General features: G+C 34.7%; 1 protein-coding gene across 2 annotated transcripts in view; it reads left to right on the plus strand.

The window, feature by feature from the left end:
• ADK (adenosine kinase) overlaps positions 1–27,257 on the plus strand; it is a 450,882-nt gene that overhangs the window by 368,738 nt on the left and 54,887 nt on the right. For both annotated transcript variants that reach the window (XM_019745975.2, XM_019745976.2), the window contains exon 9: positions 6,097–6,211. In XM_019745975.2, the coding sequence (XP_019601534.1) occupies positions 6,097–6,211 (115 nt within the window). The remainder of the gene's footprint in view (positions 1–6,096; positions 6,212–27,257) is intronic.

Raw genomic sequence — 27,257 nt, forward strand, 5'->3', positions numbered from 1 at the left:
TAACACCAAGGTTGCCGGTTCGATCCCCTCATGGGCCACACTGTGAGCTGTGTGCCCTCCTTTAAAAAAAAAAAAGAATCAAACAAAAATAAATCCCTTTATCTTAACCATTCAAGGCCTATGGAAGGGTGTCAGTGTTCTCAAGTCTAGTGTGATGAACTAGACAAAATCTACATTTTGTCACTCCCAACTTAAATTTTATCTCTAAATTTGGGGCATGAATGAAAGGAAGAAATTGAAAAGATTTAAAAGAAAGGAAAGGTGAGCATTTTTTTCTTCCCACCAGCTCCGCTGTCCTACCCTCATTTTCTGTTTTAAATCCCAATCATTTCCCAAAGCCACTGAGTATTGCCACTAGTGATCTGTCTGCTAATAGACCAATCCAGATGCCTCTAAAAATAACCAGTGTTTATTCATCAGGAAGTACCCTCTGTGGCATTGTTTATGATATCCTCGTTAGCTTCTCTGCAAATTTTAGATAATCTTTCTTTTAAAAAAACCTTTAATCTTTAAAATGAATTGGGCAATTTTCAGTAAGAAGAGGCAGCTTAGGAGGGCACTGGAAAATGAGATAAAAACTGAAGCTGGGCAGAGCACAAAGCAGAAGAGAGGATTTTTATATATATATATAGGTGATAGAAAATTGCATAGTGCCTGATTTAAATGACAGACCGGTTAAGAATTTAAAATGACAATTCTTGGGATAAAAAAGTTTCATGAGGCCTTTTATTATTCTGGAAAATCAGTTCAGACTGCAATGTGTTTTTAAATCGACCTTATCTTGAACTGAACTGATTAAAGGTTTGTATTTTTGGTAACTAAATAAAAATAAGGTACTTAAAAAGCATGTTTCATTATGAAGCCTTTTAAAAGCTATATTAAAAATTGGTTTAAATTAAAGTGAAGAAAATACTTCCAAAACCTAAATATAAATATTTTTTGTATTCTCATTCTCTGTGCAATAGAGTATATGCCAAGTGATGAAGACAATTCATCATTTGATCTCTACTGGATCATTTATTCCTTTTCACTCCGAGCAACACATTTTAATTTCCTTGTTTTATATGTCTAAGATATAATACTTCTGACTATAGAACAAACTCCTTTGCCATTTTCCACCCAGAGGATCGCAAACTTGTCTTCCTCTGACCAATAATGACTCTATCATCTTATAACACTAAGAGACAGAAGTATTGAATTATGCTATCCAATATGGCATCCACTGGCCACATGTGGCTATTTAAATTAAAATTAAGTACAATTTGAAATTCAGTTCCTCAGTCTCACAAGTGCACTATAGCTGCTGAAGGTAGGAACTACCATCATGGACAGTGCAGATAGAAACGTCTGCACCATCAAGGAGAGGTTGATCAGCCCTAGATAGAAAGTCCACAGAGCATATTCAGGACCTGTCGATTCCCAAAGAATTCTGCCAGATTTTTCTGAGGTTCCTGTGTTCCTCACAAACGTAAAGAATGCAGTGACTATCAGCCCGACTTTCTGTCACTAAGATACTAAGTGAGGTCCTACTGGCTAAGAGAGCACCGTGCTGCTTAGAGGACAGTTTTAAAACAGTTAGATTAAGGGACACAGGCGAGATAGTCTTCTAATTCTCTTCATTTAATCATTTATTCATTCAAAAGTGTATTTACTGTGTATTAGTTATGACCTCACGCTTTGATAGACCCTGAAGACCTAATTGAAATGACCAGAGAGTGTACTAGGAAAGAGAACGTGGGAGGGGTTCCTATTTTGGATACGATGGTCATGTAATAACTCTATGAGGAAGTAACTAGCCATGACAGAAAAAAAGCAAAACAAGCTATCAGGGAAACAAATTTCAAGCAAAGGGAACAAGAGTACAAAGGCCTCCAAACATGGAGGCGCATGATGTACAATGTACTCCCAGAACTGACAGAAAGCCAGTGTGACTGGAACAGAGTGACTGAGCAGGAAGGGAGTATGCGATAAGACTGGAGTGACACATCACATGCACATCATAATTATGATGGGAGTTTCGTTTTGGAAAACAAAACAGTATAGCATGGTTCAGTGGGGCACCACAGCTGGTATTCTGTAGGGGTAGATGGGCTGGATAGCATTGTTTCACATTTGCATCACCAACTTGTTAAAAATGGAAGAGAGAATATCCTTTCATATGGAAGACAATGCTGAATTTAAGATGTGTGATCACCAGTGACAATAAAAGCATGATTTGACATTTATGAAATGCTTCATAGTTTTTCAACATTTAATATTCACACAAACCTTTGAGGGTAGGTAGGGCAAGTATTGCCATGTCAGTTCAACAGATAAAAAAAAGTAGGCTACGTGACTTGTGCAAGGTCACACAGCTAATACATAATGGAGCCGGAACCAGAGCTCAGCTCTCTAAGTCCACTCCTCTTTACTATATAAACTACATGTCTTTCTCTTTCACATTCTAATGTGTTGGCAGAGGAGATTAGATTTCCAAATGACCTTGGAAAATGAGAAGTATCTTGAAATTGAAAAAAAACTGAAATTCACTAGGGTAAAACACAAGCCAGAATAATTAAGAAAAAAAATAGCAAACTTAAATACAGGATCAGCAATGACTTGTGAATGTGGCAGAAAAATGATTTAGGATGAACATGCTATAGTTTTATGATAACGACAGAAAGCACACTGCTCAAGTTCATGGAAGTCGTATAAGCTGTGGGTCGCCTGGGATAGTGGTGAGGAGGATAAGCCCTGGAGTGGGTGCTGGACCTGGCTTCACCAACTAGTATGTTTATGACCTTGGGAAGTTACTTAACCTCTCCATGACTCAGTTTCTTCATCTGTAACATGAAGACGTGGTTATAGTATCTCCTGCCTAGAGTAGCTGAGATTTAATGAGTACTGTAGAGCGTAGACACGGCTTATAGCTACACTGTATGAGCTTTCTTCTACTTCTCCCCCTTTCCTTTTACTCCTCCCTAATTGGAGACCACAATTGAATTCTCAGTACTGAAAACTCTTGAGGCCCTTTCTGGAGATTCGCGGGCAACCTCAGGATGTGATAATTTGGGACAGTCATTAAAATGATTGTCATTAGAAGAAAGATATTAATATTTATTAAGTACTTAGGATGTACTAAACATTGCATTAACCTCTTTCAGTTACATTATCCTCCTTCATCCCCACAACAATTACTATTAACTTTTTATTTTTAAACATTTTAGACTTAGAAAATTCGCAAAAATAGTCGAGTTCCCAGATACCTTTCTCTTAACTTCCCCTAATCTTAACCTCTTACATAACCAAGGTATAGTGATCAAACCCAGGAAATTCACGATGGTACAGTACCAATAACTGAACTTCGGTCTTTATTCTGATTTCACCAGTTTTTCTTCTAATTTCCTTTTTCTCTTCCAGAATCGAATCCATTGCATTTGTTTGTCATGTCTCTTTACTCTCTTCCTATCTGCAAGTTTCTCACTTTCCTTGTTCATGATCTTGATACTTTTGAAGAGTACTTGTCAGTCATTTTGTAGAATGTCCCTCAATTTGGGTTTGCCTGATATTTTCTCATAATTAAGTTGAGTGTATGCATTTTTGCCAGAAATACCACAGAAGTGATGTGCCCTTCTCAGTGCATCGTATCAGGGACATACAAGATGTCCCAATGTCTTGTTGTTGCTGATGTTCACCTTGATCACTGGGTTAAGGCGGTGTTTGCAGTTTATCCTCTGTCAAGTTACTAATTTCCCAGTGTAGTTAATAAATATCTTAGGGGCGATATTGTAGGACTATGCAAATATCCTATTTCTCCCACTAAATTTTAACATCACTAAATTTGATCACGGAGGTCAAGTGACACCTGTTAACTTTCTTATTATTCCTTTTGTAATGAATGAGTATCTTAGGAGGAGATACTTGTACTTTGGGACTATGCAGATACCCTGATTATCTCCAAGTTTTTGCCCACTAATTTTAGCATACTTCTCTCCCAACATCTTTTACCATAAATCTTTTCTTAGTATCATAGATGAGGAAATGGAGCCTCAGAGAGTTTTATTTACCTGCTCAAGGTACATAAATCCAAGTGTGTCATACTCTAAATCCCTTGTAACTTCATCATTCTGTTAAGATATGTCAGCCCAGGTATAAGGGGGAAGAAATCTGACATGGGGCGGGGGTGACTGCCAAACTAGAAATATGTGTGTAGCTTCGGGAAGACAAAAGTGAGGTTTTAAGAAAAGTTTTTATACTAGATGGGGATCAACTACTGAAGGCAAAGCCATGCCTCCCGAAGGCACATGAGAAATTTGGATTTGGTGTTCACTGCCAGTTATCCCGGAGGGAAAGAAAGGTTTTGTGTGAATTGTGGATGTGGATACAAATAGAATAAAGTGTAACCATCTGCAAAGATTTATGTTGTATATTTGGGAAGTTTGTTTCAATCTTGAATTACCAGTTTTATAAGATTTAATTTGAGACATAAGAAAGTTTTCCTTGATTAGGTGACCAAAGCTCCATAAAAAAATATATCTTCCCACAGAGTTGGTAGAAGATAATAGTGGAATCTCATTCTTAATTTATTCCTTATACAACCTTGAAGAAAGACCTCTATTTAAAAAGCATCCAGTACATGCATAAGATGTTGCTCCCAAGATGATAAAGTGAATCTATTCCTGGAGTTTGCCTCTTATCTTTATTAAATATGAACTGTACACAATCATAAGCAAAAATCCTACAGTAGTAAAAATATATGTGTGGTAAGGAGGTTGGGAGAATATATGTGAGGCATTTTAATTAAATGTATACATTTATTTGAGAGAATGAAGACGTCATTATATGGCAATTTTTCGGTCCTTTCATCTGTGACTAGTCATTTCTGTTTTTTCTCTTTTTTTTTTTTTTAATTAAATTTAGTGGGGTGACAATTTCTTTTTTTTTGTTTTAACTAGTCATTTCTAAGAGTATTTCTCCAAAACTGAGGGCATTGTATGCGAGTGCGGGCTTAGTTCTGTTCTAAAATGAACAACCCAAAGTGCAATAGTCAGCATGTTTGAAAGGTCAGCAGCAATGGCCTACTACAAGTGGCTATTCTTTTCAGAGGCAACAGTCCTCTGGAATGATCGTGTTAGGTGTAGTAGAAGCTCAGCTTCATACATCCTCTGTAATTTATTAAGTATTTAGGAAACAAGCAACATGAGTATTTACTAACGATTGTCATCCCAATTAACTTCCTGATGCCACACAGATCCATTTCCCCTCTGGGATGTGTTTCCCTCTCCATAACTTTTTGAGACTTTGCACAGTAGTAGAAGTACTAACCAACAAACACAAACTGTGGGCAGTTTTAGAGGCCCACTGACTTCAGACATGAATTTTCAAGTTATCCAAAATCATTGAAAACATGATTCTAAAAATCCTACCAATAGCTTAGAAGTTAGACTTCAAGTCAAGAACATTTATGATATAAAACTTCATGGCTTGTGTGATATGAATAACAACATCAGGGTTTCTAGAATTAATTTGTACTTTTTTTTAACTTTATCTTTTAAAAAAGTCTGTAGGAAACGGTTAGTATCTCTTTCATTTTAGTTCTTTGAAAAATTTGGCATGATAACAACTGCATTATTTCTGGAGTCAGCATAATTATGCTCTGTAAACCGCTAAAATAATTCAGTATTTTTCTTTTTACAAATCTTTTATTGGAAATTTGAGAACTAACTGGATGTTTGCTGATATTAAGAAATTATTGCTTATTTTTAAAAATATGATAATAGTTATGTGGTTGTGTTTAAGTTGTCTTTCAGGGATACATACTAAAACATTTACAGATGACATTATATAGTATCTGGGAATTGCTTCAAAATAATATGAAAGGTGGGTGGATGAGGGTGTAGATGAAATAAGATACATCATAAATTTAAAATGGCCACAGTTTGATGGTGGACTCCTTGAAGGTTATTGTACTATTCTATTTACTTTTGTATGTGGTTAAAATTTTTAAATAATAACTCTTATTTTGAACATAAGAAGCTAAATCTTTAATCTAATAATTGCTTTATTATATAGTTTTGAGTTTTGTTTTTTTTTTTCTTTCTTTCTTTCTATTAATAGACTGATGACATTAAAGAGATAGCCAAAAGGACACAAGCTCTGCCAAAGGTGAACTCAAAGAGGCCGCGAGTCGTGATTTTCACCCAAGGGAGTGAAGACACTATAATGGCTACAGGTATATGTGAAAACTGTGTGATTAACTACTTATAACAAAATTCTGAATTCTTTCTATTGTAATTTGCTTAAAACAATGTCCTTTTTTTCTTCTTTTTACCACCTTTATTCATTTTGCTCACACACACACATACACACACACACACACAAAACTGCCACTGGCAACTACCAATCTGTTCTCTGTATCATGAGTATCGGGTTTTTTTCGATTCCACATGCAAGTGAGATCATACATTATTTGTCCTTCTCTGTCTGACTTATTTCACTTAGCATAATGCCCTCAAGTTTCATCCCTATTGTTGCAAATGGCAAGATTTCCTTCTTTTTTATGGCTGAATGGTATTTCATTTGTGTATGTGTGCACACACACGTGTGTGTATCACATTTTCTTTATCTATTCATCCATCAAATGGACCACTTAGTTTGGCTATTGTAAATAATGCTGCAGTGAACATGAGGGTGCAGGCATTTTGAGTTAGTGTTGTCATTTCCTTCAAATAAATACCCAGACTTGGAATTGCTGGATCATATGGTAGTTCCATTTTTAATTTGTTGAGGAAACTCCATACTGTTTTCCATATTTGGTGCACAAATTTATATTTCCACCAACAGTGCACAAGGGTTCTATGTCCTTGCCAATACTTATTTCTTGTCTTTTTGATGATAGCCACTGAACAGGTGTGAGGTGATATGTCATTGTGGCTTTGATTTGCATTTCCCTAATGATTAGTGCTATTGAGCAACCTTTGCATGTATTTATTGGCCATTTGCATGTCTTCTTTGGGAAAATGTCCGTTCAGCTCTGTCCATTTTTTAATTGGATTTTTTTTTAATTTATTGGGACAATTGTTAGTAAAATTACATGGATTTCAGGTGTACGATTCTGTATTACATCATCTATAAATCCCATTGTGTGTTCACCACCCAGAGTCAGTTCTCCTTCCATCACCATATATTTGATTCCCCTTTACCCTCATCTCCCACCTCCCACCCCCCTTACCCTCTGGTAACCACTAAACTATTGTCTGTGTCTATGAGTTTCTGTTTCTCATTTTTAATCGGATTTTTTGTTGTTATTGAGTTGTATGAGTTCTTTATATATCTTAGATAGTAGCCCCTTATCAGACATATGATTTGCAAATATTTTCTCCCATTCCATACATTGGCTTTTCATTTTGTTGGTGGTTTCCTTTGCTGTACAGAAGTTTTTTCTAGTTTAATGTAGTCCCACTTGTTTATTTTTGCTTTTGTGGCCTTTGTTTGTGGTGTCAAATAAAAAAAACACCACAAATCGTTGCCAAACCAATGTCAGGGAACTTCCCCCCCCAACCCACACCATTTGTTCTTTTAAGAGATTTATGGTTTCAAGTCTTACTTTTAAGACTTTAATCCATTTTTAGGTGATTTTTGTTGTAAGATTGGGGCCCAGTTTCAAACTCTTTATATGGCTGTCCAGTTTTTCCCACCTCCGTTTATTGAAGAGACTATTCTTTCGTCATTGTGTATATTCATGGCTCCTTTTTCATAAATCAATTGACCATATGTGTGTGGGTTTATTTCTGGGTCTTCTGTGTTGTTCCATTGATCTCTGCGTGTCTGTTTTTATGCAAGTACCGTGCTGTTTTGATTACCATATCTTGTGATATAGTTTGAAATCTATATTAGATGCCTCCAAACTTGTTCTTCTTTTTCAAGATTGCTTTGGCTTTTCAGGGTCTTTTGTGATTCCACGTAAAGTTTAGGATTGTTTGTCCTATTTCTATGAAAATGTACCTTTTATAGTTTTTTATTTTAATAAATATACCTACCTTCTATCACAATAGAAAAGATTTCATTTTCAAGAAGATGATTTACGAAAATTCAGTTGAGTAAATCCACTTTGTTTTAATATGTTTACTTTGATATTTTGGAAATATTTTCAGTCTAGAAATGTCTGTCCTGAAAAAGAAAATACATTGTATTTACCAAATACCTATGTCGAATAAAATTAGTTTATCTAACCATGAACAAATAAAATCTAGAACTTCCTCAGTTTTAAATCTTAAGGAGAACCTTGACTTCTGTTTTTACTCAGCCATCTGTTTTATAGCACTCATAGAATAGGAATTTCATCTAGTCAACAAACATTTTATAGATTAAAATGGTTAATATTGTCAATATGATGCTACCTACCATTAAAGCCAAAACACAAATCTTTTAATTTAAGATTAAAACCAATTGCAGAATTAATGATTATAAACAGTAGCAATTATTACATTTGTATTTATTCAATACTCTGATGAACACTGAAATTTAAGATATGAGTCTTAAAGCTCTAACTCGGAAATAAAATTAATATATATCAATATACGAATACAAGGAAGTATAATTATACTTCTTAATTCTTGATGCAGACTGTATCAGTTATATTGAATCAGAGAAGAAAATCAATAAAGTTTGAAGGAAGATGTTAGAGTGGATATGAAGTAAATTTTTGTTGAATTAAATATGTAAGGTTGAAAAGGGTAAAAAAAAAATCATTGTCAAATTTTGGGGAGTAGGGACCCTAGAATTAATCCATTCCAACTGTCTTATTTTAGAATTGTCAAAAGAAAGATTCAGAAATTCACTTTAAAAATATTTGTTTCAAAATAATTCAGTTAGTGGTGAATAGTGAAGTGGGGTTATAGATGAAATGAAATTGTGGAAATTGGGTAATCGGTATCTGGGGGATGGTCATTATGTTATTACCTCCACTTGTATATATGTTTAAATGTTTTCATAATTAAAGTATAAAGAACAGAAAGAAAGAGAAGTAAAAATTAAATTTTCAAAGAAGCTTCAGAGATAGTAAGTGATTTTCCCAAGATGCATTGATATCTTTGCTCAGCCTTGAATTCTGGAAAGGAGGGCAATCTAGTCAGAGGATCATGTGAGCAAAGGCACCAGGTACTATATAATGTTTTATTGTTGTGACAGGAAAAGCCATGTTGTTAATTTGTACAAGGGAGAAAAGAAATAAGTCATGAAAAGATATCCCTGCGTTGATAGCTATCTGAATTGCTGTCTTCCTATAGTATGTGGCCTATGCCTGTATTAGCAATGAACACCATTTAGAAAAGTGAAAAACAAGCAGACTTCTTATCTTATAGGACTGTCGTACTGCCTTCAGATTCGTAAAATGCTATTTGGTTGCTCTTTATGGAGACATTTATTTTAAGGCTTTATTCCAGATATACATATTGTACAAGTGTCTTTCTCATTGTGAATTTGCGCAAATTTCCCCAAATTGAAACCTTTAAAATTAGCCTCCCTTTCCTGTGACTGAATTTCCTTGTCAACTCATTTTGTTCTTTATTAAATTTATTAAACCATTCTTCGGAATGCTAACCAGCAGGAATTTATTTGAGGAAAGACACTGACTAATCTTTGCTGTTTCTACTATATGAAAATGAACTTAAATTAGAGGATGCACTATATCTGCAATGCATGATAAATACAAGATGGATAGAGAATCTGTTCAGTGGTGTCAGCTACAAAAGCAAACATGATAAATGTTAATGCAGTTTTGAGCCTTGGGATAAGCTATTCAGTGCACAAGCATAGCTGAATCTCTTTGCTATGTTGTTATTCATGGCAGCCAAATAAATGTCAATAATAAAAGAGAATTAAAGATTTTCATTTCCCAGAGGCAATCCTCTAATACGGCTTGATCTTTCATTTCATTTGTAATTCGTTCTCATGTCAGGATGCAATCATTCGCCAGGCTCTGGGTGTCATGTTAAGTCATTTAATAATGATTAAGAACATAAAAATGCTTGGCCTGTGGGGCAATCCACAGAAGAGATGCCAATTTGTTATTGTTTTTCCTCCTTTCCACTTGAATATGGATCAGCTTTTTCCCACCTCCTAGCATTAAAATACTGATGGAAGATGGGGAGGGAAAGTGTCCCTTAATTTACCAAAAGTGACATTCCAGAATGACACAAAGCAGTGCTAACACACTTATTAAAACACTAATTAGAAATCATTGTTCCTTAAACCTCACACTGTAGAGTATTTTTAAATGATCACTGCTAAGTTTGTGGCCTTTAGCAATAATATAACAAAATCAGTTTCCTTGGTTTTAATTCTAGAGACCTTTCTCCTTTTGAGATATGGCATCTATAAACCACTTTCTCTTGTTTTATGAATGTAATTCTTTGAATTCCTCTACTCTAAGTTGCCTGTGAATCTAAAGTCTTTCCCAGTTACCCTGTTTTTTTGGCCACCTTTATTTCAGTTGGGTGTGCATCCTCTGTATCCATCCAGCCCAGTGGTTTTGTCACATATCAGTCATTGTTTTCATTGCTTGCAAGCTAATTGGATTCCAAGCTTTCAGGGCACATGGGGGTTGGGGGGAACTCTGGAAAATAGTGAGTCAGAATCTGGGAATGAAGGACAGGATAGAAAAGATGATTCTGTCCATTTTGATCCTTTTAATAAGTGTTGAATGAACTTGTTAGGTATGATGTAAGTCAGGTCAAGGAAATCATTTCTGTGTCTATAAACTTTAGAAAAGCTAAGACTAAAGGTTTTCATTACCTATTGGACAGCAGGTACTAATGAGGTCTTCATATATTAACACCTTATTATATTAGGGATTGTACTGAAAATATTTTATATATATGTACATATTCATATATACATATACATAATACATACATATATACACATATGTCTATAGAAAGTTTATATTTCTCCAAGTTTCTGTATTAAATATATCACTAAATATTGGAAAAACAACACTTTCATTCTAAATTGAAAATAATACATTTCCCACAGTGGCTCTTATGAGGCAATAAGTCCACCGAAGAATAAATTGTAGACTTTTCTGAATACTTTCAGATTTCTTTCTGGGTTGTTTGAGTTGTAATTTCGCTGAAAGGGAGAAAATAGATGAGGTCAGAGGTTTTCAACTGGAAGACTGGTGCTATTCTATCAGAATCACCCCGTGGGCTTTTGGTAAATACAGCCCTGCCTTCATTAGAGTTCCTTCCCCTCAATCTGATACATCTCTGTAGGAGTATGCAAGTTACACATCCTGGACAAGATGTATGAGAATGAAGGGGGAGGAGGCTAGGGGAAGAGAAGTGTAGGGTTGTGTATTCCTTCTGCTGCCTGTCCTTCATCTCTCACTTTGAAAACCATTGAATTAGGTGATCTGATAATGTTGCCTCCAGTTCTATGGTCCTGTGGTATGATGGAAACAGAACAGTAATAGATGCTTTTAGCAGCTAAGCATCTATTACTCCCATAAGTCAGGCCTTGATGAATGCTTCTCTTTCCCGATTAATCAGAGTATCAAAGACCCATCCACTATGACAAGAAATCTACATATTACCTTAAATAGTCTCCCGCCTTTGAGGAGCTTATAATTGAAGATAGTCACATCCTAATGCCTTTGTCATTTCGTTATAAGTAAATGGGGTTATTGAAGTTACTTGTCTTCCTGTTCCTAAGTCCTTAAAGAAACTTATCACCCCATTTGCTAGTTAAGTTTTCACGTTCTTTGCAAACAGCGCTGTCCATTACTCTACAAGATAAGGTCACTGTGATTTGCAATTCTGGTAGGCATAAAGCACAGAAAGTGCAATAGGAAATGTAAACTCTAAAGGAAAGCAATCTCAGCAGCTGGAAGAATAATGTCAGCACATCATCACAAGTCCTACTGCTACAAAATATTATTATAAATCATTTTGAAAATGTTTTCTCTACTACAGCCAAACCAACTTTAAATGATGATCTTGTTGGCATAGGTTGGTGATGGTGTGGATAGAACAAATTAAATAGCATTCTTTCAGAATGTGTGCGTCTGGCATTCATAGAGAAAAGTTCTTACCAGGGGAGATTTTAAAGAATATATATTTCTTAACTATGAATGTAAACAACTAGTTATTAACTCATGTTCCATTTTTAGATTTTTGTAACTGCAAATGTCAGTGTTCTTTAATTAGCCAAGTGGTCAAAAATAATTTAGAATAAATTTAATAAAATAATTTAAATAAATAATTAAAATAAAATAAAAATAATTTAAAATAAATGTGGAACCGTCACATTCCTAACAAAATAATATCTATGGGGCATGGTATGTATGATTTAGTGACCTCAGGTCTGTCAAGAAATGAGACGTCTTTCAACTCCTACCTTTCTATCAAAGCTAGAAAATGGAAGACAACCTACCCTAGGCAGTGTTAGCCGTGTTATAGCATTTATTTCTGAAAAGACCTTTAAGTCAGATTTATTGAGGGATAGATTACGTATCATAAAATGCACACATATTTTGCTTAAAAACAATGAACAACCACCAGAATCAAAATATAGAATATCTTGCATAATTTTTTCCTTGAAGAATATCTTGCATAGTTTTTTTTTTCTTTTTTATGCCTTCAAAATTGGTACTTTTCTTGAAGTGAACACACTTGTGTCACTACCACCAGATCAAGAAATGGAACACTTCCAGCACTTTCAAAGCCACCTCTTGGACTCCCCTCCTAATCATGATCCCCACCAAAAGTCACCATTATTTTGGTTACTGCTAACAATTAGTTTTGTCTCTCTTTGAAATAGAATCACCCAGTATACAGACTTTTTATCTTGCTCTGTCCCCATCCTTTTTGAACACTACCTTACTTTTTGACAATATAAGATGCTCTAAGCGCTTGTATTTTCCCTGTCTCAGTCCTGGAATCAACCACTTCCTCAAGTAACCCACTTTCCTTTTATTGGCAAATGTTATTTAGAAACCCAGATCTGGGTGCTAGGAATGCTCATTGCTCTTGAGTCTCGTTACTTCTGGACCCTCTTAGCAAATAGATTGACAATATATGTATGGTATGTATAATAGTCCTTACATACACAGCCATCTACATTTATTTCTGTATCTATCTGTTTATATTCCTGTTTAAAGTTCAAAGTGATACCTTCGATTCCAATCCAACAACACTGTTCATTCTAGCTTTCACCCTTTCCTTATTTATAATTTCTTCCTCTGACATTGAAAGGTCTGGCTCTCATTATCTAAAATATATTTACTTATTTGTTCCATCCTAAAGTATTTTTTGAATTGCTTACCCATCCCCTTGTGGGAAACATAGTTTTTTTACTAGAGTACAGTGTTTGCTTATAGTTCTTTTGTCTCTAGCCCTACAATATCTAGTCAAATACTGTTATCCAAAATAACTTTAGGTTAGTTCTTTTATTGCATGAAGTTTCATACAGCTGTATTCATTTATAATACAGTTAGATTTATTTGTTAGAGCTTGTATTCCATTTTCATTTCCTTTCATATCTGGGTTGTTTTTTATAATAAGTAAAATTCACTCTGTATGGTGTCAAGTTCTGTGTGTTTTGACAAATGATTGGATCATGTAATCACCACCATCATTGTGATACAGAAGAGTTCTATTTTTTAGTTCCAGTTTTCCAAAGTGATGGTATTTCTACTCCCACCAGCAGCATATAGAATGGCTTTTATTGTTCCACATCTTCACCAGCATTGGCTGGTAAATTTCAGCCATTATAGTGGGTATGTACTAGAATCTCATTGTGGTTTTAATTGGAATTTTTCTGTTGTAATGAGGTGGGGCACCTTTTCATCTGCTTATTAGCGTTTGCGTATCTTCTTTTGTGAAGTTCCTGTTAAAGTCTTTTGCCCCTATTATATTGTCTTATTGATTTAGAATTCTTTTTACAGTCTACATACAAATCTTTTGTTAGATAAAGGTATTGCAAGTATACTCTCCCACTCTATGGCTTGCCTTGAACTCTCTTTATGGTATCTTTTGATAAATGAAAGCTCTTAATCTAGTCCAATTTATAATATTTTCCCCATATGGGTAGTGCTTTTCATATTCTTTTAAAGGAAATCTTTGCATTTCCCAAGCTCATGAAGTTATTTTCCTACTGTTCTCTTTTTCTAAAATTTTTATTTTTTACTATTTTCATCTAGATCCATATAGAATTAGAATTAATTTTTATGTATGGTGTGGAGTAGAGGGCATGATCAGTTTTTTTCCCATATGAATAATCAGTTGATCCATTATCATTTATTAAAAGGAACACCCTTTACCTAACTGCACTAAATTAACACCTTTGTCACATTTCAGATGACCTTGTATCAGTGAGTCTTTTCCTAAACTATTCTATTCCAATCTTCTCTATATCCTTGTACCACTTTACACTCTCTTAATTACTTAGTTTATAATCAGTCTTTTTACCTGGTATGGTCTTCCAACTTTGTTCTTCAAGATTGTCCTGGCTTGTTTTGGCCCTTTGCATTTTTACATAAATTCTAGAATGAGCTTGTTGTCATGCCCCCCCCAAAAAAATTTTTTTTAGTCTTTACTAGAATTTTTATTCAGGTTATATTGAATCTGCAAATCAATTTAGAGAGAATTGTCATCTTTACAATATTATGTTTTCCAATCCATAGAGTATTTCTCTTTATTAATTTAAGTGGTCTTTAATTTTTCCAAAATGTTTGTTGTTTTCAGTGTAATGGTCATGTTTGTGTGTGCGTGTGTCTGACTGTCTGTCTGTCTTTGGTAAGATTGCTATTACTTGGTTTTTGATGCTATCCATTTTTAAATGGCATTCTTTTAGATTTCAGTTTCTATTTGTTTTTTATTGGCATGTAGATTTTTTATAATGACTTTGTTTTCACTAATTAATTGTAGTAATGTGTCTGTTGATTCTTTGAATTTTCTATGTATATAATAGTATCATCTGTGTATAGTAACAGTTTCGTTTCTTCTTTCCCAATCCTTTATTTTTCCTTTCCTTTTCTTACTGTACTAACTGCCACAGTAAAGCACACTGAACACGAGCACAGTTGAAATGGTTATAGTGAACATCTTTGTCTCATTCCCAATCTCGGGTGAAAACAACCTTTATCAAAAAGTATAATGTTTACTATAGTCTATTTGTAGACACTCTTTATCAGATTAAGGGTGTTTCCTTCCATTCATAGTGTGCTAATATTTTTGTTGCTGCTGTTAAGATTTTTTTTTTATCATGAAAGAATATTGAATTCTATGCAATAACTTTTCTGCATCTATTAAGATTACTATATGATTTTCTTCCCCTTTTTCTTTTAATGTTTGAATTACAGCTTGATTTTGCAATGGTAAATCACCTTTGCATTCTTAGTATAATCCCAATATAGTCATGATAGTCTGTTAATTTATCATTGCATTTGATTGAATTATATTTTGTTTCAAATTTTTGTATGTTGTTTATGAGAAAGTTTGTAATTTTCCTTTCTTGTAACATCCTTATTAGTTTTGGTAGGAACATTATGATGACCTTATAAAGTGAAAAAGAAAGTGCCTTTTTCTGTTCTGGAAGAGTTTTATAAAATGTTATCTATGTAAATATTTGAAAGAACTCATGCATCAGAATAGCTGGGCCCAGAGAATACTTTGTTGAATGATTTTTTTCATTATAGTTTCAGCTTCTTCAATTGAATAGGAATGTTCAGTTTTTTCTATTTCTTCTTATGCCAGTTTTGATAAGTTGTATTTTTCTAGGAATGTGTCTAATTTTCCTAAATATTCAAATTTATTAGCCTAAAGTTACTGATAATATTCTCTCATCTTCCTAATTACTGTAAGATCTATAGTGATGTTTCGTTTTAAATTCCTAATCTTGGAATTAACTTTGTATTCTTTCTCTTTACCTCGATCACTCTTTCTAGAGGTTTATTTTAGTTTGGATTTTCCAAGAAGCAGATGCCAAGATGAGGTTAACATTCAAGAGATTTATTGAAGGAAACACCTGTGAAGGAAAATAAGATGGGAGCCAGAGGAGACAGGGAGATCTGTTAAATTGTAGTACGGGTCTGACCACTGGGTTGAAGAGGAAAGGAGAGAAGGTTGGCAGAAAGAGGCTTAGATTGCATTATAGTTAAATTTTGACAAGGCCAGTGAGGAGTCCTCAAGCCAAACTTGCCCATCAAGTAAAGTTGCTCACAGGAGCCCATGTCTCTCAGGAATAGGTCTCTATAGCATGCCTGCTGTGCTCATGGGAAGCATAGCCTCAATATGAACAGTGGTTTCAGAGCACAGCTGGGACCATCAGTCAGTTGTGCTCCGAATGGCAAATCTGAGAGACACGTTTTCATGGCCACCACAAGGTTTATCAATTTTAATTGTCTTGTAAAGAACCAACTCTGCTGTTCTCTATTGTATGCTTAGTGTGTTGGCCTCTTATCCTGCTAACCTTACAAATTTGGCAAATACTTCAAAGGCAACAACCCCCGAGTGTCAGGCGTACTCCACCATGTTCCCTTCTCTTCATGATCATGACACCTCAGTTCTGACTGGCTTGGCAACCCCAAATTCCAATTTTTGCCAAAAGCTCTGTTGGCTTCTCTGCCTCTTAGGAAGAGTTCATTGTCTAGATCTTCAACCTTTCACGAAGCACTAAGACTTTGCAAATGCCCTGAGGAGAAAACATTTAGAAAGGCAGCCTAGCTCTTTAAGGTTCTTTTCTCTCAGGGATCTTGTCCTATCAGGTCTCGGTTACACTGGCAGCTCTCTCATACCTTCATTTATTCTCTCAATTTTTTTTTATTTGTGCAGCTTTTCTAGTTTATGGGTTAGGACTTAGTTTGTTACAAGCTATGGCATTAGAACCTAAATTAAAGTTCCTAGTCAATATTTTTTTATTATAAAATAGAAAAATATGTGGCCCAATAAAGTTAAGTGGGCTCATCTCTTTAATATATAAGGTTCTTAGCTAATTTAGCAATACTATTCTCCATAACCCACTTAGAAAATTGCTGGATTAGGTAATTTCTCCAATATCCCAAAATTAGAGACTAAAACAGCTAGATTAGAAGAACCCAGCTTCTCGAATCCCATTGTAGTCTAATCTGTTCTATACCATGTTGCCTCATTTACTTACAATAGTATTTCTCAACCAGGAGCAATTTTTCCCCTCATTTTTGGTTGTCACAAGTGGGTGGATGGTGGAGGGTGGGGGAATTCCATTTGCTTCTACATGTAATGCACAGGGCATCCACCCACAACAAAGAATTATCTGGCTCAAATTATCAGTAGCACCAAGGGGAAAACCCCGGCTTACAGTGTACCTCAGAATGTATATTTAAAGGATCACTGTCCACTTCCTCATTACACTTAACCATAAGATCAATACCGATAGACTTTAGTAGGATAAATCTTGTAGGTATACATCCAGAGGCCCTTTGACCCAAGAAAGCTTCCATGTATGCTCTAGTCCATACTTGGTTAACTATGTTTCTCAGAACTTCTGCCAAATAATCTGCAATTCTAAGGCTTCTCTTTAGTTAGATATTTTTCAGTGGGAAAACATTCTGATGTGGAGGTGTGTATATATATCTTACAAATGCATTTTGTGTATCTGAATGGATAGCTAGATGATTTATCTAGCTACATTTATCTACATATATATGTATATACTGTGTTTCCCCCAAAATAAGACCTACCCCGAATATAAGCCCCAGTTAAGATCGTCAGCCAGACGGACTCATTTAGTACGTTATGACAATGTTCCAGAAGAAGATGACTTGACTGTATTTGAATGAATGTAGATTGTTGTACATGAAAAAATAAGATATCCCCCTGAAAATACACCCTAATGTGTCTTTTGGGGCAAAAATTAATATAAGACCTGGTCTTATTTTCAGGGAAACACGATAATATATATATATTTATACACGCACACACACACGCACACACACACACACACACTAGCTTAAATCGTTCTTAGAGAACATATCCATCTTCTTTCAAAACTCCAGTTAACCAATTTCTATAACTGAAAGGTCTTGAAAATAGAACACAAATGGATATTTATCTAAGAGGTATATTCCCCAAATGTTTTTCAAAATAATTGTATGTAGTGAGTGATTCTTCTGAAATTCAGTGAGACTCCAAAATCCATTTTTTAGAGCATTACAACTTGGTGGCACATTTTTACTTTGGCTGAAACACTGCATGCAAGTTTTCAGCTCAGAGAAAAATCTTTGGAGGTGTAGCAGAAAAGTCGGATTCAGATAATTGAATCGCAAAATTTTCCTCAGTTAAAAAGAACAAAGTGGTTGCCCATTGAATATTAAAATCTGTACTTAAATGAAGACTTATCTGCCTTGCTTTACTCCTTTTAAGCCTTAGCCAAGATGGTTTATCCTAATTAAACTTCTTTAGAAGCTCACATCATTTTTGATTCATTGATTTTTAAAGTAGCCCAATAGAAGCCAGCATTACTGAGGATTTTTTTAATCTTAGCCCATAAAGTTTATTTAGCTTTTCTCTGCTTCTATGAAGCTATTTTAAGTTCTTATGTTTAGAACTTTTCTGGTTTAATATACAATCTAAAGTCTTAATAAAATGTCCTAACTTTTTGTCAAATTAAGAATTTTGTACTTAGCCATCTATTCATTTAGCATAATAAACTTTGCCTGCACTCAATCATTTCCTTTAGTTCTAGAACTCTACCCCTTACCCACCTATAACAAAGGAGACTTTTTTTTTTATGTTTTGTGAAGATTCAGTAGATTTACATGGTTTAGAATTCAAAGATGTGGTAATTAAGGCTGTTCAGCTATCCAGTACTTGTGAGGAAGTAAGCAGTTTTTTATTATTGGGATGACCATAAAACTTACCATCAAAACCCAGATACTTTTGAGAGTGAAAGGGGGTGCCATTAATTATACTAGGGCTCTCCTGGGCAAACCAGTCTGTATGGTCATGCTAATCATTATAGATATTTAAACAAAGGTATTTGGTAAAATGAATTCTTGCATTGGTTGAGGTTTTGAACTGTGTTATTTCTAACATTTTTTCCAATTCAAAGATTCTTGATTGTGTTCTAAGACTATGTCAGGTAATATTGAATTTTAAGAAGTCTGAGAATCTCTAATGTCAAGCAGGAGAAGTTGGAGAGCAAGACTCTGATAGATAGTAAAGTAACAGTACAAATAAGTTTAAATCCGTATGGTTTTATTGAGTGCCTACTACTATGTATCAAGAATTGTGATCAAGATAGATAAGACGAAAACTCCTTTACTTGAAATGTAAGAGAAACATAACCCACAGTACAATATCAGAAGTGGTACACGACTTTTATGGAAGAGCAGAAGAAACAAGTTGGGGAAAGTTTTGTGAAAACAAAGGAAGTGATGTTTCAACTAGACTTTGAAGACGACTACAATTTTGGCAAGTTGAGATTACAAAAGAATGTAAATTAATGGAATAAGATCAAAAAGCAAAGCGGCCTGAAAGGGTATGACCTATCACAAAGAATGTCAAATATCAGGGAGAGAGTGGGGATTAGCATGAAATGGTAAATTGTGATAGGCCTTTGAATGCTATGCCGGGAAGTGCCTGATTAAGTGCTTAAAGTACATACAGAGAAGGAAGGGATCAAAACATTCTGTGAATGGTTTATCATGGTTCCATAAAAGAAGGGAACTACACTTCTATCTGTATATAAGGCCTTGTTTCAGAGGGAACAGCAAATACTAAATATGGAGACCTTTTTTTTTAATTAAATGTGAAAGAATTAAAGCTGCAATAATCCCGCTAAAAAATATTAGTGATGAACGATCCCATGAGGTTAGAGTGAGATGAATTTGATAGGGTTAGAAAAATTGTAGAGGAAAAGAGCTGTATATAAAACATAAAAGCTCCAGGGAAAATGCCTTAGAAAATTAATAAAGATTGGCTTGGCTTAAAAATGATAAACAAAGACTAATACAAAAGGCTAATGAATTCAGTCATGGGGAAAGTTTATACTAAAGTGCTTTCTAAAAGAGCTGCTGGACTGACTCTTATGGTGCTAAGCATTTTTTCCCCTTAGATTAAGGGAAAAGGTTAGTAACCCATTAATAAAATTTACAGTTGATACTAAATTAGGAGATACTACATAGCTGTTAATAAAATGTTAGAAATTCTGATGACATTGGACGTTAGAAATGGAAGTTCAAAATAGTGTTTAAAATAATCTGTATTCACCCCATTTTTAAATCCACATAGAAGCAGCAGGCAACATTAGAGAAATGTCTCTATTTCTGGGAATTATTCCTGGTTTAGGGATTAATTGAATGGTAGAGTCACCTAAGATTTAGAGCAGAGACATATGTCTTCACTGAAGCATCTACATTTATAGAGTGTATCATGTGAGTATATTCTATGATTCAAAGTGGATTTTTTATGAAATTTTTCAGGTACATCTTTGTGATTGAATTTTCAATAGAACACTGTTCCTTCTGTGACCCACATTTTAGTAAAGGAAGTGTTTTAAAATTGTCTTATTCCCTCTAGATGTTGTTTAAATATCTGGAGGGTATCTAGGTCTTAAGGAAGGAAGGATGAGGAACAATGGGTGGAGGCCTGGACAAAATGGGTCTAGTTCCCTGGAACAATTAATTATATGGATCCCTAGCAAGGTTTATATTTCTGTCTAAACTGCTGTTTAATCTGAATATGCCCATGAGTCCTAGAAAGTAAACCATAGCCTTGACTTTGTGTGTCTTGCAGTAGGATTTACCATTTTATTTCTACCATAAATTAGAGATTGTAACATGATTACTGTGAAAGATCAACAGTGCTATTTGTTAGGATCAAATAAACAGTAGTTTTGCAGTCAGCTATTCTGGGATCTGTTAAAGCATTTAGACCTTAAGCCCTCATAGCAAATCCATATAGATTTAATCTTTTTATAGCCTTGGCTCTAGCTACTTTGAGAATTTGACACAAAGGGTAATCAAAACAGTTTTCTTTTGGAAATGGCCTCAGGTTTATCAATTTCTATTTTTACAATGCTCTATAAAGGATTTCAATACAGATTTCTCTTATGAGGTATTTTATAACTATAAATAACAGTTTTGGAAAAAAAGAGAAATTCGTATATATACAATTTTTTTAACCTTAACTGAACATTTGGCTGCCGTAAACTTTTAGAAACCTGCTTGTTGTTTTGTCAGCATACGAAGTAGATCATAATGGAGGTCATTAGGTTTCTTTGACACATGATAGCAAGAACCCAACCCAGCATGCCACTTGTAAGCTTATCTACAAAGCATAGAGGCATTTGTCACCATTGACAGTACTGACATTTAATCTGGGATCTGTTTGCAACTCGGCTTTCCATGTGTTAGTATGTATTTGGTGGTCTTGATTCAGCTTCAAAGCATAGCTAGATTTTTTCCCTTTGAATTATTCGGAATTTTACCTAACAGGAGAATAGAAATATTAAATAGATATTTTGGGGATGATAATTTTTCTCCAGATGAGTTATGCCAACCAAAAAGGTACTGGGTGTTGACCTCTTATGCTGTTTCTATAGTTCCCAAGCCAAAGCTGTGATAAATTAGATTATAGTAAATTAGATTAATGGTCTAGGAAGGTGGCATAGTGATTTGGTTAAATAGGTAAGTCAGGAATAGCAGAGCCAGCGGGGACTGGAAAAAACTTAACCCAGGTGAGGCAGATGATGAGATAAGATGTTCTGGATACAGAGGTTGGTAGCAACAATTTAGATATACACCAGTAGGGATTTGAATTAGAATGGTGGAAAGCTGATGAAAAAGAAGGTTACAGAATTATCCCATATATAGGGATTCAGGACCTACTATGTTCCAGGCATTGGGTAAGGTACTGTATACATGGTGGTCTCTATATTCAAGGAATTCACAATATGTGAAATATAAGTGGAAAGAAATAATCACAATTCATTGTAATGAAATCTATAGTAGGTGAATGTTTAAGGTGTTAAAGACCTAAGAAGAGAACTGTATGGAGAAGTCTAAGAAGTGTTTTATATAAGGTTTAACATTAGATGGGTATTTGAAGTTTCCAAGGCAAAGAAGACAGAGAAGAACATTCTAGACCGAAGAAATAGCACGTGCAAAGGCATAGGCAAGAAAAGTCGAGCATCGTGCATTGGGGCACAGTAGATGAGTGTGTCAACATGTGTAAGCTAAGCGTATGTACAGGAAGCTAGAAAGATACAGAAGAATCACAATGCTAAAGGTAAAAGACATCACGAAAGAAGTTTTAGTGTAATAGGATTTAGTGATGATAGAAGAAGACAAAAATGACTCTAAGATTTTGAATTTAAATGACTAGAAGAATGATAATACAAAGAAACGGAAACTCCATATTAAGAATTATATAGCCTATCGATATTTTTCATCTAAGTGGACATAAAATACCTAGGAGGTCTTTTTATTTACTTGTGAGGAATAACATTAAATGTGTTATATCAATGAAATTCTAAATATCAAATGCTCATTAAAAGATTTTTAAAGCCAACCAGCAACCTAAAATTGATTATTGGTCATTGGCATAGTTTCTTTCAAAATTACAAACTGTGAAAGAAAAATAAATCACCTGAATGAATGTTCTTCTTAAAAGAAAAGAAAAAATTTTTTAATATATATAGGATAACTGAAGAAGAAACGGAATAGCTATGAATGTTCCAAATATTTGGTTCTAAATAATCAAATTAATTCCTCTTCCATTTGTTTTAAAATACTGTTGTTTCAAGAACTGCCAATTATCAGCTAATGCTGGAAGTCTATAATTATGTGTTAATATATGACAAGGCTGGCAGTCTCCACAGAAGACTGACACTTAGCAGAATGTTTGAAGCTGCTGTTGATCCAATGAATCTGCAGCTCAGAAATTTCCTTAGAAAGTAACTTCTATTGTTCAAATTTCATATCCATTTATGGAAACAAAACCTACTGGGTACAGGCAGTGTTACCTGAATGATCACAGAATAAATGGTTAGAAATCCAAATCAGACTTCGATACTGTGGGTCCAGATGGGTGGTTGCCTGGGCACGAGGAAGCAGGAAGAGGTAGGTGGCAGCTTACTAAGAAGCACAAGGAGATTTTTAGCAGTGATGGATATCTTCATTATCTTGATTGTGGTGACGGCTTCATGAGTTTATATGTAGTCAAACCTCTCAAATTGTTCTCTTTAAATACATGCAGTTTATTGTATGTCAGTCATGCCTCAGTAGAGCTGTAAATAAAAGAAAATAATTTAATCTTAGAATGATCAGGTACAATCGTTTGAGTCCTGTGCCATTACCCTATTTTAAAAAGTTAGCCATTTTTAAATATACACAATTTGAAGCAATCTAGGCTATCTGAGTTGTGATGAATTGAGTGTAGTGATTTTTTAACTAGAGTCTTAAAGTAATACACTTCATTAAGATACAGATTTGTGTATGTGTGTTTGTGAATCTGTGCTGATTCTGGGTAATTATTTTTCTCAAGAGTTGGTACCTGTGGACTGGATGTTAAACTAGCTTTAAAGCAGCTTTTAGAATATCAATACCACATTAGTTTGAATATTTTTTCCTTGTGAGAGATGCAGAAAGATTAGTGTCTCAGCTGCCCAAGGTCACAGTAAATACTTATAATAAAAAAAAATTTTTAATCTTTGTACACTTTTGCTTTTATTAATGAGCTTTTCTTTTAGAAACAGACTATTAATGTTTTTCTGACAATGTTATCCTGGCTGTGATTGAGACCAATATGAACTCCAGTTATTAAAGATTAATTCTATATGTGGAACCCAGATATGTTAGAAGACATAGGGACTTTCATTGAAAATTTCATATTGGGATATGTGATACAAGAGAATATTTTAAAAGAATTGCTATTTGATGCTTCAGGTGTGGCCAATCCGATGCCCTTATAATATTGTTAGAGTATAAATAGGTGAAAGTATTCATACCCTCTTATATAATACTTTCACTTCTTAGAATTTAATCTAAATAATTAATCAAAAATACGGGAGCAACTATATGTGAAGATACTCATCTCATGTTTATGTGAAATAATAAAAATTGAAAGCAATCTTAATATAATTGGTAAAATATGTTATTTACTTGTTGCTACCATTGAAAATATTATGCAGCGATTTGAGACATCTTTATGGGTTATATCAGATGAAAAATAAACCAACACAGTGGGATTATTCATTTTGTGAAACTTCATTACTTAAAATTTGAGAACTTTTCTGTAACTAAAAAAAAATCAGAATACAAAATTTCTTGCCATTGCAATCAAAATAGCAAAAATGATTAAGTTAGCGGTAATATGATAAATACTGTGTTTCCATATCTTTTCATATTTTTACGAAATTATCACTTTTTAAAAGAACATAGTCCTTTTAATTAATTGTACAAATTTAGCTACCCTAAAGTAGCATAGACTGCTGTGGCTGAAGCTCTGGGGTTTCATTAGTACAGTGATGACTTAATTAACAAATCCTCTATGAACAAAACCTCTTTCCCCAAGACTGGCGTTGGTGCAGCAGGCATGAGGGAAGGATCAATTTTCCCTGAGCTAGATTGGTGGCAGCAGGGACTAATGAGGCAGCGCTTTGAAAGTGGCTCTCTCTCAGATCTGACTCCTAAGGGGCTGGCTGGAGATGATGCTGAGGGCACTGGTGCACTCCTGGGACCTACACAGCCTGGTTACCCAGGTGTTGAGAAAACAATTTCTGTGCCAAGACCATATGTGGCTTTTAAGAGACTCGGCAGGACTCTTGCTTTAGGCAGAGCATTCCTAGTGTGGAATGAGTAGGCTAGAAAATAGCAAAGAGGGAATCCCATGTGTTAAGAAGTTTCCACTTGTCTTCTGTGTGCTCAGTGTGCTGCTTTTTCCATTTTCTGGGCTTCATTTTATTCAACCATAAAATGAAAGGACTGACTGGAAAATCTCTAATGTATCTTTCAATTCTAATGGACTATATATCTGGATCAGGAGTCAGCAAATGTTTAGTAAAGGGCTAAATAGTAAATATTTTCAGCTTTGCAGGACATGCATTCTCAGTTGCAACTGCTCAACTCTTCCTCTGTTGTGTGAAAGCAGTCATATGTAACAGTACAGAAAAAAGTGGGTGTGGCTGTGTTCCAATAAAACTTTATTTACAAAAACAGGCTGCTAGCTGGATTTGGCCCACAGGCCATAGTTGGACAAACCCTGGTCTAGATATTAATGTAATGGAAATACCATTAAAAGAATTCTGTGGGAACTAGGATATAAACCTTATTATTTCAGCGGGATCATTCTCTCAGACTCTTTACTTTTACAGATTACTCAAATATAAAATGATATTTTAATGTCAGGCTTTAGCACCATGGGGAAAAGGATAAAAATAGTTGTCGCCAAACTGTTCTAGTAAATTCTCTGTGCCTTCCAATTAAGGAGGAAAATGATGTCTACAACACTTGTGACTGGGTTCTTTTTTAAGTCTTCAAAACTCTTTGAACCTAGTAGGAGAGATGGTCAATGGCCCGTTAATTTGTTTCTGATAAAATAGGCTAAATCATGCCTTTCATGGTAGAGTGTAAGCTGCAGACATGTGTGTGTGTGTGTGTGTGTGTGTGTGTTTTCCAGAAAGGAGCAACTGCCATACTAGGCAGGCTTCAGATTTCCCCGTCTTGGGTTGGGCTTATAACTTGGTCTTAGTTTATCAGGATTCTAACGTGGAAATCAGTTTGTCTTCACTTTGGAGACCTTTGTTAGTTCTCCCGTGTCAGGCCTCAGCTAGTCTACTTTGTCTAGTGTATTTGTAGCAAACTTTACTTCTGTTTGCAATATCAACAAAGCAATCATAGGTTGGGATAATTAATTCAGGCCTATTATTACATAAAGGGACCCAGCACAGTGGTCCTTTATCTGCCTAGAGAAGTCTAAAATATTCTTGTTGGCCAGCTTGTTTTCATCTAAGCACTGTTTGGTATCTACTTTCTAAGCTGCAGAGTATTAACGCTTTCCTGGCCTATCCCATTAAACACAGCTGTGAACATAACAGAACTGACATATTCTTGTACTTACAGCTTGTCCAGAGCGAGCAGGTCAACCATCCCAGTATGGTGACAACTAGGGCCCTTACTTTAATACAGCAGTTTTCAAAGTGTGGAACCATTGGAGGTCTCCAAGAATCTTTCAAGGTGTCGGTTCTGTGAAGTCAGAACTATTTCACAATAATTCTAAGACGTTATTGGCCTTTTCAACTCTCTATTTCAGCAGGGTTTTTCAGCAGCTGTATAATGTGTGATGTAGCAACAGAATGAATACTGAAGCAGATAATGAAAATTCAGCTGTCTTTTATTACACCAGACATTAAAGAGATCACCAAAAATGTAAATGCCACTCTTCACTAATAGTTTTGTTTGGAATATATCATTAATTTTCATAAAAATATGTTAAAATGTAATAGTTTTATTAATAAATATGTTTAAGTTCTGTTTTAATTTCTCATACAGTAAATATTAATAAATATAACTCACATAAACAAAAGCTATTTAAGGTCCTCAACTTTAAGAGTATTACAGTACTCCTAGAAACAAAAAGTTTGAGAACCCCTACTCTAATGTACTATCCTACGTTGCAATTCTCTGATCTCATGGTTCCATCCTCAGCATATTCCCAGATATAAAATATCCACTGAAATTTCCCCAATCAGACATGACAAATGTTAACAATTTAGTGATTATCTTCCAGACATCTTTCTACTGAGTACTTGCATGTCTGCATTACATAATTTTACATACAGAGGATCATACTATACTTTTCCAAACTTTTTCTCATAAGACAATTCAGTTTAATTTTTCTCCCTGGTAAGTAAATTCTTATGAAATCCTAAGGTCTTAAAAAGGGCATAGGGATCATCTTATCTCATTTCCCAACTCAATTCAAGAATCCTTTCTAAAACACTCGCTACCTAGCAGACTTATTCATTTCAATTTTATAAACCCTAAATTGTTGGAAAATTTTTTTCTTCTTTTGAACAGAAATTTTCTTTCTTATAACTTCTGTCCATGGGTTCTAGTTCCACTTTCAGGAATAATATAGACTACATCTTATCCATCTTTACTGTGCTTCATTATGGATATTTTTTTCTGATTTACCTTCCAGTTCACTAATTCTTTTCTAAACTGTGTCTAAGTTTCTGTTAAATTCATCCATTGAATTCTTATTTTCAATTTCCATTTAAACCTAATGAGTTCTTAA

Source organism: Rhinolophus sinicus, linkage group LG07, assembly GCF_036562045.2.
Source record: "Rhinolophus sinicus isolate RSC01 linkage group LG07, ASM3656204v1, whole genome shotgun sequence".
NCBI lineage: Eukaryota > Metazoa > Chordata > Mammalia > Chiroptera > Rhinolophidae > Rhinolophus > Rhinolophus sinicus.